The sequence below is a fragment of the Elaeis guineensis genome, chromosome 13 (genome assembly GCF_000442705.2).
Source record: "Elaeis guineensis isolate ETL-2024a chromosome 13, EG11, whole genome shotgun sequence".
Lineage (NCBI taxonomy): Eukaryota > Viridiplantae > Streptophyta > Magnoliopsida > Arecales > Arecaceae > Elaeis > Elaeis guineensis.
This window is the reverse complement of record NC_026005.2, coordinates 3,364,130-3,381,160: the sequence shown is the minus strand read 5'-3', so window position 1 is coordinate 3,381,160 and position 17,031 is coordinate 3,364,130. Positions and strand designations below refer to the sequence as shown.

The 17,031-nt window shown below is 31.3% G+C and overlaps 1 protein-coding gene across 1 annotated transcript; it reads right to left on the bottom strand.

Annotated features, from left to right (window-relative positions):
• Positions 1 to 11,904: 11,904 nt before the first annotated feature.
• Positions 11,905 to 13,962, bottom strand: LOC140853337 (patatin-like protein 2). Its single transcript, XM_073247839.1, has 6 exons — positions 13,730 to 13,962; positions 13,436 to 13,617; positions 12,960 to 13,149; positions 12,666 to 12,827; positions 12,261 to 12,563; positions 11,905 to 12,141 (listed from the first exon to the last, which is right to left on the bottom strand). Exons 1-6 carry the CDS (start codon positions 13,892 to 13,894, stop codon positions 11,905 to 11,907), a joined length of 1,239 nt encoding a protein of 412 aa, XP_073103940.1. The 5' UTR covers positions 13,895 to 13,962.
• Positions 13,963 to 17,031: the final 3,069 nt, after the last annotated feature.

Below are 17,031 nucleotides of genomic sequence, written 5' to 3'. Positions count from 1 at the left end.
TAGCACACCCCTGAAAGTTGGTGGTCGGATTGTACCTTTCATACAAAAAAATAATAAATTATTTTTATGGTACCAATTGCCGAATCGCACGTTAGATAGATTGCAAATCACTTCAATCGATCTCATTCATGTGAAGTGTGAGAGTATGAATCACTACAATAAAAGAATATTTTTGCAATAGAATTATTTATGATGTAAATAATTTTCATCGTCAGTAATTGTATTTATAATAAAAAATTAAATTCATCATAAATAATAAAATATTTATGATAAAAATATTTTTTCATTTCAAATAGTTTACTATCAGCGACAGAAAAAAATTCCATCGTAAATATAAAATATTTATGATGAATATTTTTATTATAAATAATTCATCATTTATTTTAATTTTAAATTTTAAAATATTCATGATGAAAATATTTTCATCATAAATAATTTAAGTATTTATGATGAAAAATATTTTTTATCGACAATAACCATATTTCCAACGTAACTATTTTGTTGCTAATATTTGAAAAAAAATAAAAAATTTTAAAAATTTTAAAAACTACAGATTATTTATGATAAAATATTTCATCATAAATAATTGATTATTTGAGATAAAAATTAATTTTCATTATAAATAATTGATTATTTATAATAAAAATATTTTAGTTGTCAATATTTAAAAAAATAAAAAATTTAAAAGTTTAAAAATTATAAAATATTTATGATGAAAATATTATATTATAAATAATTAAAAATTTATGATAAAAATTAATTTTTATCATAAATAATCGATTATTTATGATGAAAATATTTTCATTATCAATATTTTAAAAAAATAAAAAAATTTAAAAAATTCAAAAATTAGTGTATATTTGTGATAAAATATTGTGTCATAAATAATTAAATATTTATGATGAAAATTAATTTTTATCATAAATAATCAATTATTTATGATAAAAAAAAATTTTATCATCCATATTTTTTAAAAAATAAAAAAATAAAAAATTTAAAAATTATAGATTAGTTGAAATAAAAATATTACATCAGAAATAATTGAATATTTATGATGAAAATTAATTTTTATCATAAATAATCAATTATTTATGATAAAAATATTTTTATCATCGATATTTTGAAAAAAAATAAAAAATTTAAAAAATTTAAAAATTATAGATTAGTTATGATGAAAATATTGCATCATAAATAATTAAATATTTATGATAAAAATTAATTTTTATCATAAATAATCGATAAATTATGATAAAAATATTTTCATCATCAATATTTTAAAAAATAAAAAATTTAAAAATTTAAAAATTATAGATTAGTTGCGATGAAAATGTTACATCATAAATAAATGAGTATTTTTGATGAAAATTATTTTTCATCATAAATTCTTAATTATTTATGATGAAATAGATTCATCATCAATATTTTGAAATAAATAAAAAATTTTAAAAATATAAGAATTATAGATTATTTATGATAAAAATATTACATCATAAATAATTTAAGTATTTATGATAAAACACTATTTCCATCATAAATAGAGTTAATTACGATGAAAATATTTTCATCTCAAATAGCTAAAAAAATTAAAAATTTTTAAAAAATAAAAATTATAGATTATTTATGATAAAAATTTTTCATTGTAAATTATTCTTTTTATGATAAAATTTTTTTTATCATAAATATGGGATTATTCGTAATGAAACTTGTTTCGTCACCAATAGTTAAAAAAATTAAAAATTAAGAAAAAAAATCAAAAATTGATCATTATTTATGATAAAATTTTTTTATCATAAATAAACTATTTTTATGATAAAAAAATTCATCATAAATATGTATTATATTTATTTTTATTTGTAAACAGTTCATTTTATGGTTTATGAGGTATGCTTTTTTATATTAATCGTCTCAAAGTTTCTCTAAATCTGTCTCATTGCTCAATTTTGTATGAGTTGTTGGTTCTATAGACTGACTAGAGATCATAAAGTACAAAGACCTTGCATTTATCCAAGAATATAGAAAGGAGATAATTCAGGATCTTTATACGTTAAAACATGATCCACAAAAAATTTATTCCCATAGTGGCATGATAAGATAAGTTTACTCTTAAGGCTTAGATCCTGTCTTTGAATTTGAGTTTAAATGCTCCCCCTTTCCTCTTGTTTTGCAAGAAATTATTGCTTTCTTTCTGTAGAATAATGAAAGAGAAGTTCGAGAGAATAATATTCTATAGGTTTTTGCAGTATCAATATATCCTTTGGAGCTATATTCTTCTATCATGCGATGGAAGTGTTTGACTTGCTATTTGTGCAGGGACAGTGTTAGTGAAGGTTAATTTGCTAAGGTATTGCTTTATGAGATGAACACAATAGGAAAGATAATTCTTATTTTATCAATATTTTCATCAAAAGTATTCGATAATTTACGATTCAATCATGATAGATTTCTCTCACGATCTCAGAATCGCCGCGATATTCTCGTACTCCGACTTTCGAAATAAGAATTTGAAGAAGAAGATGAGCTCCTTGAAGATCGAAGATCTCAAAACTATCAATCTCCCATAGTGTCCATTCCATTGTGGAAGTCAAAAAACTGCTCTTATAACAATTATTAGCGACGTAAATTAAACTTTTTATCGAAATTATAATTTTCATGTACGTAATTTTTTTGGAGGAACAATCACAAATTAACTATTTATATAATTTTTTGATTAATAAAAAATTATTTTTTTTAATGAAATTATTTAAAAAAAAATTTTAGACCAAAAATTTTTTAGATTAAAAAAATTAATTTTATTTTTCATCATGAATATTTTTTTAATGTCATTTTTTGTTATTAAATTTTTTGGATGGAAAATTTTTTTGGTGAAAAAATCTAAAATTAATTTTTTATAAAATTATTATTGGAAAGATAGTTAATTATTAGCGATGTAAAATAAATTTTATCGCAAATATTCTTTAAAATTTTTTTTTATGAAAATTATTGATGACAAAAATAAAATTTACATTATTAATAAATTTATTAATGATAAAATGTTTTATTTTCATCATCAATAATTTTTTTTTATGAAATTTTTTAGAGAGAAAATTTTTTAATGAGAATTTTTTTTGATAAAAATTATTGGTGATGAAAAAAATTTTTGTTGCCAATAAATTTATTAACAATGAATTTTTTTTCATCACCAATAATTTTTTTTGGATGAAATTCTTTTAAGGAAAAAATTTTTTTAGTGAAAATTATTTTTTTGACTATTATTGGTGATGAAAATTAAAGTTTCATTGCTAATAGCATTATTAATGATGAAATTTTATTTTTTCATCATAAATAATTTTTTTAATGGAAAATTTTTTTAATGGGCTATTTTTTTTGGCAAAAATTATTGATTATGAAAATAAAATTTTTATTCTAATAAGTTTATTAATGATAAATTTTTTTTTTCATCGTCAATAATTTTTTTTAGGTGAAATTCTTTTAGAAAAAAAAAAAATTTAAGTGGAGAATTTTTTTTTGGCGGGCATTATTGGTGGCAAAAATTAAATTTTTATTGCTAATAGTATTATTAATGATGAAATTTTATTTTTTCATCATAAATAATTTTCTTTAGAGAAAAAAATTTTTTAGTGAGAAAATTTTTTTGACTAGAATTGTTGGTGACAAAAATAAATTTTCATCATTAATAATTGTATTTGCGATGAAAATTTTTATGGCTAATAGTTTTGCATTTAATGCATATCAACTCGGTGTCCCTTCGCACGAAACCCTCTCCTCTCCCCTCTCCTCTCTCCCTCTCCCCTCTTCTCTCTCCGTGCTCTCCCCTCTCCTCTTTCCCCTCTCCTCTCTCCCTCTCCGTGCTCTACCCCCTCTCTTCTCGCCGGCAAGCCTATCTCCACCGTCATCGCCACCGTCTGTCGTCCGCACCATTGCTGTGCCACTGTTGCCGTTGCTGTCTGCCGGAGGTAAGGTATTCCACCCCATTTTTTTTTATGTTGATCGGGCCATCGGAGGGCGAAGGGGGTTGCGAGGGGAGGGGGGCATGGGTAGCTGGTGGCACCATGGTGCTGGGGAGGGGGTCGGTCGGTGGAGATGGGATCGGAGGGCGGTCGGGGGCGAGATGGGGGTGAGGATGGGTTCGGAGGGCGGTCGGGGGTGAGATGGGGGTGGAGAGGGGGCCGTGGGTGGCCGGCGATGTCACGAGGCCGGGGAGGGATTCGACCGACGGAGATGGGGTCGGCCGACGGTCGGGAGCGAAATAAGGCGGGGATGGGTTCGGGGGGCGGTTGGGGGCGAGACGGGGGCGGCCGACAGCACCATGGGATCGAGAAGGGGGTCGGCCGGGAGAAATGGGGTTGGGGGGCGACCGGAGGTGAAACTGGTGTGGGGATGGGGTTGGAGGGCGGTCAGGGGCGAGATGGAATTGGCCAGGGGCGAGACGGGGGCGGGGACGGGGCCATGGGCGGTCGAGGTGCCACAGGGCCGGGTAGAGGGTGGATCGGTGGAGATGGGGTCGGGGGGAGACCGAGGGTGAAACGGGGTGGGGAGGGGGTCGGCCGTGACACGACAATGCCACAGGGCCGCGGAGTGGGTCGGCCAAGGAGGGGTCCGCAGGGAGGGGTGGGTGACGATGGGGAGGGGGTCGGCTGGAGAGGGGTGGGTGACGGCGAAGAGGGAGGAACGGAAGAGAGAAACGAGGGGGAAAAATAGAAAAAAAGGAAAAAAAAGAAAAAAAAGAAAAAAAAATGAGAAAAATATTAATCAAATATTTTATTATTTGATTGATAAAAGTAAAATTTGGATCACGATCCAAATTATATCGAGGTCAGAATTCGGATTGAGATCCCGAAAAGTCATGACTCCGATGTGATGATGCAACGCTTGCTTCTTGTGGTCATGCGTGGCTATTTGGATGGTGATGTTCAAACTATATTGATTGAGTTGGGAGTATATTTTCGATAACTGTGTTACCGAAAATTGAAGATTAACTTATTTGAGAAGTTTGAGAAAGATATCGTACTCATTCTTTGTAAGTTAGAAAAAAATTTTCTACCATCATTGTTTAATGTTATGGTGCATCTGGCTATTCATCTTTTAATGGAAGCTCTTTTGGCCAGACCGATACACTATTGATGGATGTATCCTATTGAAAGGTAAAAAAACTGTACGCACTTTGTCATATCAGTTATAAGATGTAAATGCATTTCTAAAACTTAAATTTATTTTTATTTGCTGATTCTTGGGTATCCTAAAAAAGTATGTGTGCAATAAAACACTGCCTGAAAGGTCTATAGCGCAAGCATACGTAGCTGCAGAATATGTCATGTTCTTTTTGATGTATCTTAACAATATCAAAACAATATTCAATCGTACAGATCATAACATAGACCGTGAATGGGGTGACAATAAATCAATGCTGTCTATATTTAAATAAATGGTTCGACCAATTGGTGAAAAGAGATATGAATTTATGGACGTGAACGAGCTATCCAAGGCACACTTCTATGTTCTAAATAATTATGAAAAAAATATAAATTTTATTGAGTAAGTACCATCTTAGCATATTATTTAATATTTTAAGTAATTTTTTCATGTCGATGTAAAATTAAAAATCATAATTTATTATAGTGAGCACAAGAGTATATTATATAGAGAGAATAATACGAATGCTGATGATCGATATAGGAGAAAATTTACAAAATGATTTGGTGATCTTGTAAGTTATACTAGTAATACGTTATTTTTAATAATTATAAAAATAATTATTTAAACCAACATAATTTTTTATTTTATGGTATAGATAAAATATAAATATTTTAATAAAGAAGAAGTTGCGATCGATGAGTTGTACGATTTAGCATGTGGTCCCGATCGAAGGATTAACCATTATGCATCCTGTATCATTGGAGGAATAAGATTTCATACAAAGAAGCTTGAGATGCAACGACGGATCCAGAATAGTGAGATTAGTACGATAGAATATGAAAGAGAAGAAGAGATTGAATATTATAGTGTACTGACAGATATCATAGAACTGAAGTATGGATCCAGTAATTCTGTATTTTTGTTTCAGTTTGAATGGTGGGATATTAGCAATAAAAAGATCGGTATTCATATCGATTCACACTTTATCAGTGTAAATTTTACAAGAACATGGTACCAGAATGAGCCGTATATATGAGCAACTCAAGCGAAATAAGTAATATATTTGAAGGATCTAAAGTATCGAGATAATTGATATGTCGTACAAAAAATAACATCTAGAGGCGTATATGACTTACCAACCTGATTAGAGATGGATCAAAATTCGAATTTACATAAAGAGAAAATTGTTCAGCAAGAAGAACAAACATTAGCTGAGCTTGTTGTGGATGAAGAACTTGTAATGGCTTCTTTGAATAGGGCCAATCTGCCGTCCAACAAAGTTGAAGCTGATTTTGTATTTAATCTTGATGAGTCAGAGTGTGACGATCAGTTCATAAATGACAATGAGATAGAAGATGACACATATATCGATTATTATGATTCAAAAGAGGATCTACACATCGAGGAAGATACGAATATTGATGAGTAGATCTATATTCTTTGTTCAATCTTCTCTTGTGATAATGGTATGCGATATAACTTTATTCATTAGAATGTAATTTATTTTTCATTATTATTGTTCAATATTATGTTCATTTATATATCAAGAATTACAGATATGGTATTAGGATACAGACGATGATATTCGCATTCGCAGTCTATCCCAGAGGCTGGGGCGTCTTCATCGATTTTCACTGCCGCAGCAGCTCCATCGCCAGAGGATCCTGCACTGGCAGGTCCCAGTGAGGCGGATCCGAGTGAGGCAGATCCGAGTGGTATTATTATACTTTTTATATAATAAAATTTAATTTTTTTATTTGAATAGCTATCATACTAGTGATTTATTTATTGTTGTTTTAGGTCAGTCTCCACGAGTAGTGAGATGAGGGCGAGGTCCATCGAAAAATTTTGCTCTAGAGCATTGAAGACGTGAGCACCCAGGGCAGCATCTCCGTATTGAGATACCACCCGACTATACCAGACCCATTAGGGGATGGTGCGAGCCGTGACAGATCGAGTTGGGCATCATATGCCGCAGCTATGACCCCGTGATGCTTTTCGATTGAAGTCACATTGTACCGGTTCAAAGAGAGATTTTCTACATCTAGTTACAGATAAAATAAATTATACTATGAATATTTAAATAGCACGATATTCATCTAATATTTATTATTGGAAGGATATATTTGATATTATTGATTTTGAGGAGGATCGCGTGCAGCAAGCTGTGGACGCTCATTTATCTTTGCATTTCAAACAGTATCACCACCACATCCATCAGCATTGGTATCATATGATGCAGGATCATGGGGTGGAGGCAGCGTGGCAGCGACCCTATGACAGCATCATTATGGATGATTGGACTGTCATATGCTGGCATTATGAGAGGATCCGACATATCAGGTTACACATCCAAATTATTTTTTAGAGTTTAATGATTGAATCATTTATTCTTAAATTCAGTTAGTTACTTACTAATTTGACTGCTAACTGTACAAAGAAAATATGCCTAGAACGTCATGAATTGGGTTAGACAGCCCATACCGCATTGTGGGGGTTCGAAGTTGTTCGCTCGTCACATGGAGCAGATGGTAAGTAATTTCTGATTAGTATATAATTCTCTAGCTATTTAAAATTTTTTTAATTAATTATTCTCAAATTGCAAAGAGATGCTTAGAGTGACGAGTTTTTTGATGGGATCGATATCTACCGACAGACCCACCAATGACGGTCAGGAGAATGGACGACGAAGAGTCAGGAGCTCTTTGTAAGTTTTTAAATTATTTTTTTCATTCGTAGTTTGATTTTCAGTACGAAATTAAAATAGCTATAACTTTAATTTTCAGATCCCAGCCTATCTCTGAGGGCTCGACTGCATCCACAGATGATAAGATCTGTGATTAGATACTTGGTATAAGATCCTGCTGTGTTAGGAGTCTAGGGCATGGGATCACTGCTCCATCCTCACGCTCGTCCAGGGCTGACAACCATGCTGCTTGCAATGCTCGACTGGCGGAGGTCCAAAGACAGGCTGAGCAGCAAGCTGATGAGTTAACTGCATGCGTCGATGAGTATCAGCAACTTCAGATCTGGATGATGGAGTGGATGGCATAGATGGAGTAGATGATCCAGTTGATGAGGCAGCAGCAGGCCGGTCTGAGCTCATCCGAGTGCTCCCCTTCCCTAGCCCGTTCGTCTTCTACAGATGCCGACATTAGACGGCCTATTTGTGTAGCCTTTTATTTTTATTTTAGACCTCTTGTAATTTTAATTTAATATAATAAGGTGATAAAATTTATTTATGAGTTTATTGTGTGAATTTTTTATTTTTATTTTTTATTTTTAATTTATAAAAAATATTATAACTATAAATTAAATATAAATATTTATAAATTACTTTTTAAAAAAATTTATAAATTATTAATGATGAAATTATTTTTGATGAAGTATTGATCGCTAAAAAATATATTAGCGATGAAAAATTGATCGTAAATAAATTTTTTAATATATTTAAAAATAATAAAATTTTATATTAAATTAATAGTGATAAAAATATTTTTATCGCTATTAATTTAATATTTATTAGCGATAAAAATTTACATAAAAAATTACATTATTTGAGATGAAAAATTTACATCGCTAATATTTTTTTAAATTTATTTTTTATAAAATTTTTTAATTAAATTAATAGCGATGTAAATTATTTTTTTTATGACTAAAATTTTTTATCATAAATAATTTTTTAAAAAATAATTTTTTAATGATAAAAATTTTTCATCAGTAATATTGATTGTTTGCGATGAAATTTTTTTTTCATCGTAAATAATTATCAATGATGGTATTATTTGCAACTAAATATTAGCGATGAAAATTTTATCACTAATAACTATTAGTGATGAAAATATTCATCACTAATATCCTATTTTGTTGTAGTGAGTGGGACTGAGAGAACATGAGCGCGAGAATGATGGATTGGGTGGGGGTGTAAGGATCTGATTCTTTGACCATCAAGAATATTTTTTTTTCGTATGATTTTTAAAGCAAAGAGATAAAAAAAGAAAAATTTTTGAATCTCACATGCCTAGGAAAAGAGCTCCCGATTAGCATCCACCTCCTTTCTCGAGTCCGACAAAAAGTAAATTCTAGGTCTCGTAGGATTCCAATGATATCCTAGGATTTTTTCTATAAAAACAATGCCACCTATTCTCTTTAGGCATTGCCCCTCATGCATCCTCAATCAAACTGCCATTGAAATCTATGAGATTTTCTTGATTTTTCATTAAGCATTATTCGCAAACCACCATCGTTCTGGTCGGAAAAGAGGATCAAGTACTTCTCTAGAAATGAGGTATGGCCATTAGACCCCTGCTTTTCCTTTTTTTTTGGGTAGGGAGGTTCTATGGGCATTATCGTTGGTAGGTAGGGGTTGGAGTTTGTGAACAAGACTTCCCTTGTTTTGTTCTCTTCTTCTGTCGAGTCGGCCACTAGTGTCAGATGTGGCTGTGCTTAGATTGCCAAGGGCCGAAGCTGCTATAGCAATTGGGGGTTATCACTGCCATCGGGGATCGCCGATGTGGGAGGGGAGATGGTTGTTCCTAAAGCTTTTTGCCTTCTTTATTTTTTTCAGAAATCCGAAACAAAAAAGATAAGAGAAAATTAAAAAAAACTCCCTCTTTTCTTTCTCTCTCATCTATACTCTTTTTCTCTCTATATATTTAGTGGCCTAGTGGTGGGTCCAAAGGTGTTTTATGGTGTGGGTCAACCCTAGGAGAGATCCCAACTCGGAATTGTGAAGTCAAGGTTAGCCTTTTATAACTTTGTATCATAAACCATGAACATTTACATTTGATCTGATGGGCCTAACTTTGTAGGTGAGCATTGCTTAGGCAAGATGATGTTAAGCCAAACTCCCTGGCCTTGAGTTCAAGGATTTAGGAGTTGGTTGATATTCATAGTGTTTGAGTCAATCATCGGTGGAGGTAGAGTTTTCAACATGATCGTCTATATGTTTATAAAAATCATATAAATATGCATATGTACGATTGATGTATATTTTATAACTACGGTACATGTATTATACATTGTTGAATTAATGTTGCTTGAATTATAATTAATTGGTGCTTAATAATATCTGAGTAGGAAAAACATAACTTAATTGATAGGGTTTGAGCGGCATCTGGATTAGTTGGTCATGAAAGAAATAGCATATATATTAGATCAGCTTCGAACTAGTGTGCGCATTGTGTTTGATTTACCATTGGCTAGAGTATGATTGTGATTATAATGATGCCAAAAATCAGATCATAATTTTAATAATATAGATAGGGTATGGGCAGTATTTGGACAAATTGGTCATATAAGAAATATGGTATGCGTGTATGTGTTGAATCAGTTTTGGACTAAGTTGTAGCATTGTATTTGATCTATCATAAGCTGAAGTATGATTGTAATTAGTCCTTTATCAAAAAGACAAACATAATGTTACATAATTATAAAAGTGAAAAAAATGAAAGCATGGAGACTAATTCACCATGCATGAAATGTGGCATATCAGCCACGAGTTGAGATAGGATATTATGATTACCGACCATGGATGGAAGAATAGTACCATCGTATCAATCTCGAAACAAGATGGCTATATATAGGAGATAATTCTAGAGTTGGAATAAAAGGTATAGGCACCCACAATGCTGAATGATGGTCGTACTATACATGCTCATATATGGTGTCCTATATGTATTAGATATTTAATGAAACTTGGTTTCTGTAATTGCCCTTCTGTATGGCTTCACCAGTTTTGGTCATGTTTAATTACTTAATCTCCCATAAGTTAGAAGTATTAGATTGCTTTTGATGATATTTGAGTTTGGTTGAAAATCAACTAGATAAAATAATCAAAATTTTAAGAATTGAACGAGAGCATGAATATTTATTTGAGCAGTTTAAGATGCTCTACAATGAGATAGAGATACATTGATAGTTGAACATTCTTAAGGCTTCATAACAAAATAATGTTGCAGGTAGACGGAATAGAATACTTTTAAGGATAGTTAGGTCAATGATGGTGCAAACAAATCTTTCTATTTCATATAGAGGGGATGCTTTTCTGACTGTGTCCATATACTTAACCATGGTCTTCTTCAATAATAGGTGCGGGCATACTTAACCATGGTCTTCTTGGGGGTCTGCTGCCTATATATATTCACGATCCTTCTCACAATTATGAATAATTGGGTCTAAAAGAAAAATAGTGTATTTTTATAAGATATCCCAAACATTCCATTATATATCTTTTTCACCAAATTCATTAACTAGAAAAGCACTATGTACGTTTAGTATCTCCTACAAACAACACCTCAAGTGGGAAATTGAAGTTCCAATATTTTCAATATCACTAATTCGTTCACTTAAGCATCAAATGTTTGAATGCTTTTTCAGCGTAATCTCCGGAAAGGTCTTCTTCAGCAATAGGTGCGAGCATACGATCTCTCTTCATTTAGACAAGCAACAAGATATGATTCTTCTATCAAAAGAAAGAAATCATATGCATGTATTATAGAACAGATTATCTCCCAAACTTTTTGATCAGAAATGTTATTTAAAGATCAATACTTTCAGAAATGCTATTGGTCCTCATAATAAAAGAATAAAAGAATATTTTGTAACAGAAAAGAAAGAATAAAAGATTTTTTTTTTTTTTGATGTAAAAAGGAAGTAGCAGGAAGCTACCCCCATTTTATTCAATGAACAACGAAGAATGAAAGAATAATTTTATTCCATAGACGAAGGGAATTAATTGATGATCTCTTGTTTGGCACCATGCCGATGCTATCAATTCAAATGCATCTTCCCAAGCCTGAGTCGTCTTTCATCGGAAAGCATCTTGGCAAAACAAGTCAGTTCTTCTTCATTTGTTCCTGCCATTTGGACCGCTTCATACACTCCAGAGTCTAAGTTCACCCTCGATACTGATTTCTTTAGCAGTTGTTTGCCAATTTGAACGAGCTTCATTAAATTCTCTTTGGAAGATACGTCTACAGATGCTGTGTCACCCATCAAAGTATCATCCTACAAGCAAACCAAATAGTTCAGTCGCATGCATCCATCGTCCATCAAATCAATAAGAAACTTAGAAAATGAAATCTCGTTATCATTCCTTTAATTAGCGGCTAGAATGTTATTATTACCTGTATCCGAAGATAGTTGCCCTCGCAATGCAATGCTTGGAATACGACAGAGGCATGGATGTCCACCATATCAGAACTAGCTTGACTAAAACTATCAATCAATGGTGTCGTGCCATTGTTGTATAGCCATTCAAGAACGCCCCACTTGGATGCCTTGGATGCATTCAATTTCTCTTCTTGCTTGGCTAATCCAGTCCCCAACGAGAGAACCAGAAATTTTCCATAGTCTACTGGCTTGATGGGCAAGAAGTCAGCATTTTGTAGGAAAATTTCTTTCGTAACTTCATTCAAGGCCAATAATGTCTGTTCTCAATCATTTAAGATGATTACAATCGACGCGTTAGTTTTTCTTTATAAAATAATGCAGAAATTAATAACTGAAATGGTGTTCTTGTGATGACTTACTGGATTATTTGCCGCAACCCCTCCATCAATGAGATTAAAGCTTCGGGACTTTCCGTCGACGTCTTTGGTTTGAAAATAGTGTGCGGGAAGGTATGTTGGGGCTGCAGAAGTACTTATGCATATATCTGAAAGAAGAGCATCTTTTGAAGCTTCCTTCTTAGCCTTCTTAGCCTGTAGAGAAGGGGAAGAGGTAAATTTAACGTTATGCATGCCTAATTGTGTCAAAGGAAGAAAAAGAGTTCATGCCAAATTTAAATGGTGTTTTTGGGAGAGGGAAACATATATAATATATACCTCAAAGGTGGAGAAGATGGTAGGCTGGAGAAGCTTGATGTCAAAAGTGGGAATAACTACATTTGTTAAAGTCTGATGGAGTCTAGTCCCACCAAGCAATTGCTCTACTTTGGAGTGGAGATACTTGCCGTCGTACTTTGGACCCGTGATGCTGCCAAATAAGCTCGCCACTGATCCTAAAATTCCCTTGCTGCATGGAGAAGCATCATGAATTGCTTAATGTAAGTGGGCAACTATAAATTCTTATCACAGAGTTATCATATGTACAAATTTTCGTTCAATTCCTTAAGCCTCGGTCTTTGGTTACGTATAAACATGTGCATGTATCATAGTCTGGAGTTTCATGTACACATCAGACCTGGTCTTCATTTTTTTTTTTTTGGTTTTTCTACTCCTAGGTATGACTAGAATCACTCTTCTCAACATCTCTAAATTCAGTATTTTAAGGAGTTTGGACGATGTCTCCCCATACTTACCCACTCTTGGGAAAAATTTTTGGACAATTTTGAAGGTAGAAGTCATTGATTTCCTTCGCCGTGAAGAGTGGACGATTATTCTCATCTGGAGCAGCGAGCATGGCAGTCACCAACCCACCAGTGCTTGTTCCAGCAATAACATCAAAGTAATCCGCAAGTCTCACATCCTCTCCATCAAGCTCCTGCATGCAGCCAAACAAACGTTATTGTTGCTTGCCGAGGAAGAATATTAATTGCACCTATCAATTACATGTAGAACTTCTTGATCTATTGAATGGAATAGGATTTCCCTACCTGAAGCTTGGATTCGAGGAAGGCAAGGATAGTTCCTGGGATGATGCCTCTCACACCCCCGCCATCTATGCTTAGCACTGTAACCATCTTTCCAAGGGAAGGTGGAGACCTTGGCGTGGCGGTGCCATTGCTGACGGTTGAAAGGCTCAAGCTAAGGGAACCCATGAAGATGTCTACCGGGCTTCAAACAAAGCTAGGTCTGCGCAATTCAAGAGTTAAGACTATGAACCAAGGGATGCTTAATAGCTTCGGTTTTCGTATGATGAAGAATCCATTCCTAGATTTATATTTATAGGCAACGAAGGGGAGGAAAGGATAAGAGTCAGAAGGTCGATCTCAGAATTGAGTCAGAAGGTCAATCCCAGAACTGAGCCAGAAGGTCAGACCATGCGGATGATCTAGGCATGGCACTTCGATCGGACTGGGTCCATCTAGCTAGGGCTATTTATGATGCTGACAAGTAACCACCCCCCATTAGTATTGAATTTCTTTTAAATTTTATTTATTATTTTTTAGTGTGGCTCCAACTAAGTTTATAATCATAACAATGCAGATTAGTGGTCAGAGGTCAGATCCAATTATGATGGCGTCTAGACCAATCATTCTAAGACAAAAAAACAAAGCCTCATAAATGCACGTATGACTTCTCCTTGTGGGGTTTCTTCTTTTGAATAGAAGATTTTAAACGGTCCATCTCGTTTGCATGGCCGCGGAAATTTAGAAGCGGTCAAGCAATTGATGTTCTTCCAATACCGGCCCCTGGAACTTTTCTTTTCTTTTTTTCTTTTTTTTTGGTTCGTGGGGAGAGAGAGTGCCAAAGGCCGCCTTCAACGAGAGCACGACCGTGTCCGCTTTTGTTGGTGCAGCCACACTCTCAATAAAAATAATAATAATGTAGGGGGATAAAAAAAAGAGCCTTCTTTTAGACTTTTCGCCTTCATGTCTTTTGTATTACAAATTTGATGGCCGATCTGATGGAGAAATAAAGCATACCCTTTAAATCTTTTCCACCCAAAAACGGCAGATTTCTGGGAGATGTTACTTTCATAGAGAAAATAAAAGAATACTTCCCGAAAACCTCAAGACTTGAGAAAAAAGAGAAAAAAATCTCCAGGACTCACCGCGTACAAATCCAAAATCTAATAATAGCACACCCGTGAAAGTTGGTGGTCGGATTGTACCTTTCATACAAAAAAATAATAAATTATTTTTATGGTACCAATTGCCGAATCACACGTTAGATAGATTGCAAATCACTTCAATCGATCTCATCCATTCATCTATTCTATTATAAAATTACAAACCGATAGGACAAACATATAATCTTTATCGGTAAAGCCAATGCAGATTATAGCTATATAAAATATATATATAAATATTTTTACAAATTATTTATATTTTTTAAAATAATTATTATTCAAAACATATTCTATATCCAATGTAATTTATTTATAAAAGTATCAAAATATATATCTAACTCGGAGATAAATCATAATATGCTTGGCCATTTAATAGATTGATGTAAAGATTATGAAATAATTTTAAAAATATATCAAGAAGAGTTAAGCCATTTATCATAAGCAGATGTCAAGATTCAGAAAATTATCACGTGGATGCTTAATTTGAGACCCTACCCTAATTCCTATCATAAGGATGGGAGCAGGATGTGGCATGATGAAGCCCCTTTAGGGCTAGTTAAGAGAGGAAGAAGAGAGAGATCTAAGAAAAAAAAAAAGATAGCAGAGAATTGTGGTGTGTGAGAATGAGAGAGAGTGTGCAATAAAGTGTGAGAGTATGAATCACTACAATAAAAGAATATTTTTGCAATAGAATTATTTACGACGTAAATAATTTTCATCGTCAATAATTATATTTATAATAAAAAATTAAATTCATCATAAATAATAAAATATTTATGATAAAAATATTTTTTCATTTCAAATAGTTTACTATCAGCGACAGAAAAAAATTTCACCGTAAATATAAAATATTTACGATGAATATTTTCATTATAAATAATTCATCATTTATTTTAATTTTAAATTTTAAAATATTCATGATGAAAATATTTTCATCATAAATAATTTAAGTATTTACGATGAAAAATATTTTTTTATCGACAATAACCATATTCCCAACGAAACTATTTTGTCGCTAATATTTGAAAAAAATAAAAAAATTTAAAAACTACAGATTATTTATGATAAAAATATTTTATCATAAATAATTGATTATTTGAGATAAAAATTGATTTTCATTATAAATAATTATTTATTTATAATAAAAATATTTTAGTTGTCAATATTTTGAAAAAAATAAAAAAATTTAAAAGTTTAAAAATTATAGAATATTTATGATGAAAATATTACATTGTAAATAATTAAAAATTTATGATAAAAATTAATTTTTATCATAAATAATTGATTATTTACGATGAAAATATTTTCATTGTCAATATTTAAAAAAAATAAAAAATTTAAAAATTAGTGTATATTTGTGATAAAAATATTACATCATAAATAATTAAATATTTATGATGAAAATTAATTTTTATCATAAATAATCAATTATTTACAATGAAAATATTTTTATCATCCATATTTTAAAAAAATAAAAAATAAAAAATTTAAAAATTATAGATTAGTTGCAATAAAAATATTATGTCAGAAATAATTGAATATTTATGATGAAAATTAATTTTCATCATAAATAATCGATTATTTATGATAAAAATATTTTTATCATCAATATTTTTAAAAAAAATAAAAAATTTAAAAATTTTAAAAATTATAGATTAGTTACGATGAAAATATTGCATCATAAATTATTAAATATTTATAATAAAAATTAATTTCTATCATAAATAGTTGATAAATTATGATGAAAATATTTTCATCATCATTATTTTAAAAAATAAATAATTTAAAAATTCAAAAAATATAGATTAGTTGCGATGAAAATGTTACATCATAAATAAATGAGTATTTTCAATGAAAATCATTTTTCATCATAAATTCTTTATTATTTATGATGAAATAGATTCATCATAAATGTTTTAAAATAAATAAAAAATTATAAAAATATAAAAATTATAAATTATTTATGATAAAAATATTACATCGTAAATAATTTAAGTATTTATGATAAAACACTATTTCCATCATAAATAGTGTTATTTACGATGAAAATATTTTCATCTCAAATAGTTTAAAAAATAATTAAAATTTTTTAAAAAAATAAAAATTACAGATTATTTATGATAAAAATTTTTCATTTTAAATTACTCTTTTTATGATGAAAAA

Coding starts and splice junctions, on each gene's coding strand:
- LOC140853337 (XM_073247839.1), bottom strand. CDS start 13,894: ATGGGTTCCCTTAGCTTGAGCCTTTCAACCGTCAGCAATGGCACCGCC. Junction 13,150..13,435: donor AAAATTTTTCCCAAGAGTGG/GTAAGTATGGGG, acceptor TTCTCCATGCAG/CAAGGGAATTTTAGGATCAG. Junction 12,828..12,959: donor CCATCTTCTCCACCTTTGAG/GTATATATTATA, acceptor CAGGCTAAGAAG/GCTAAGAAGGAAGCTTCAAA.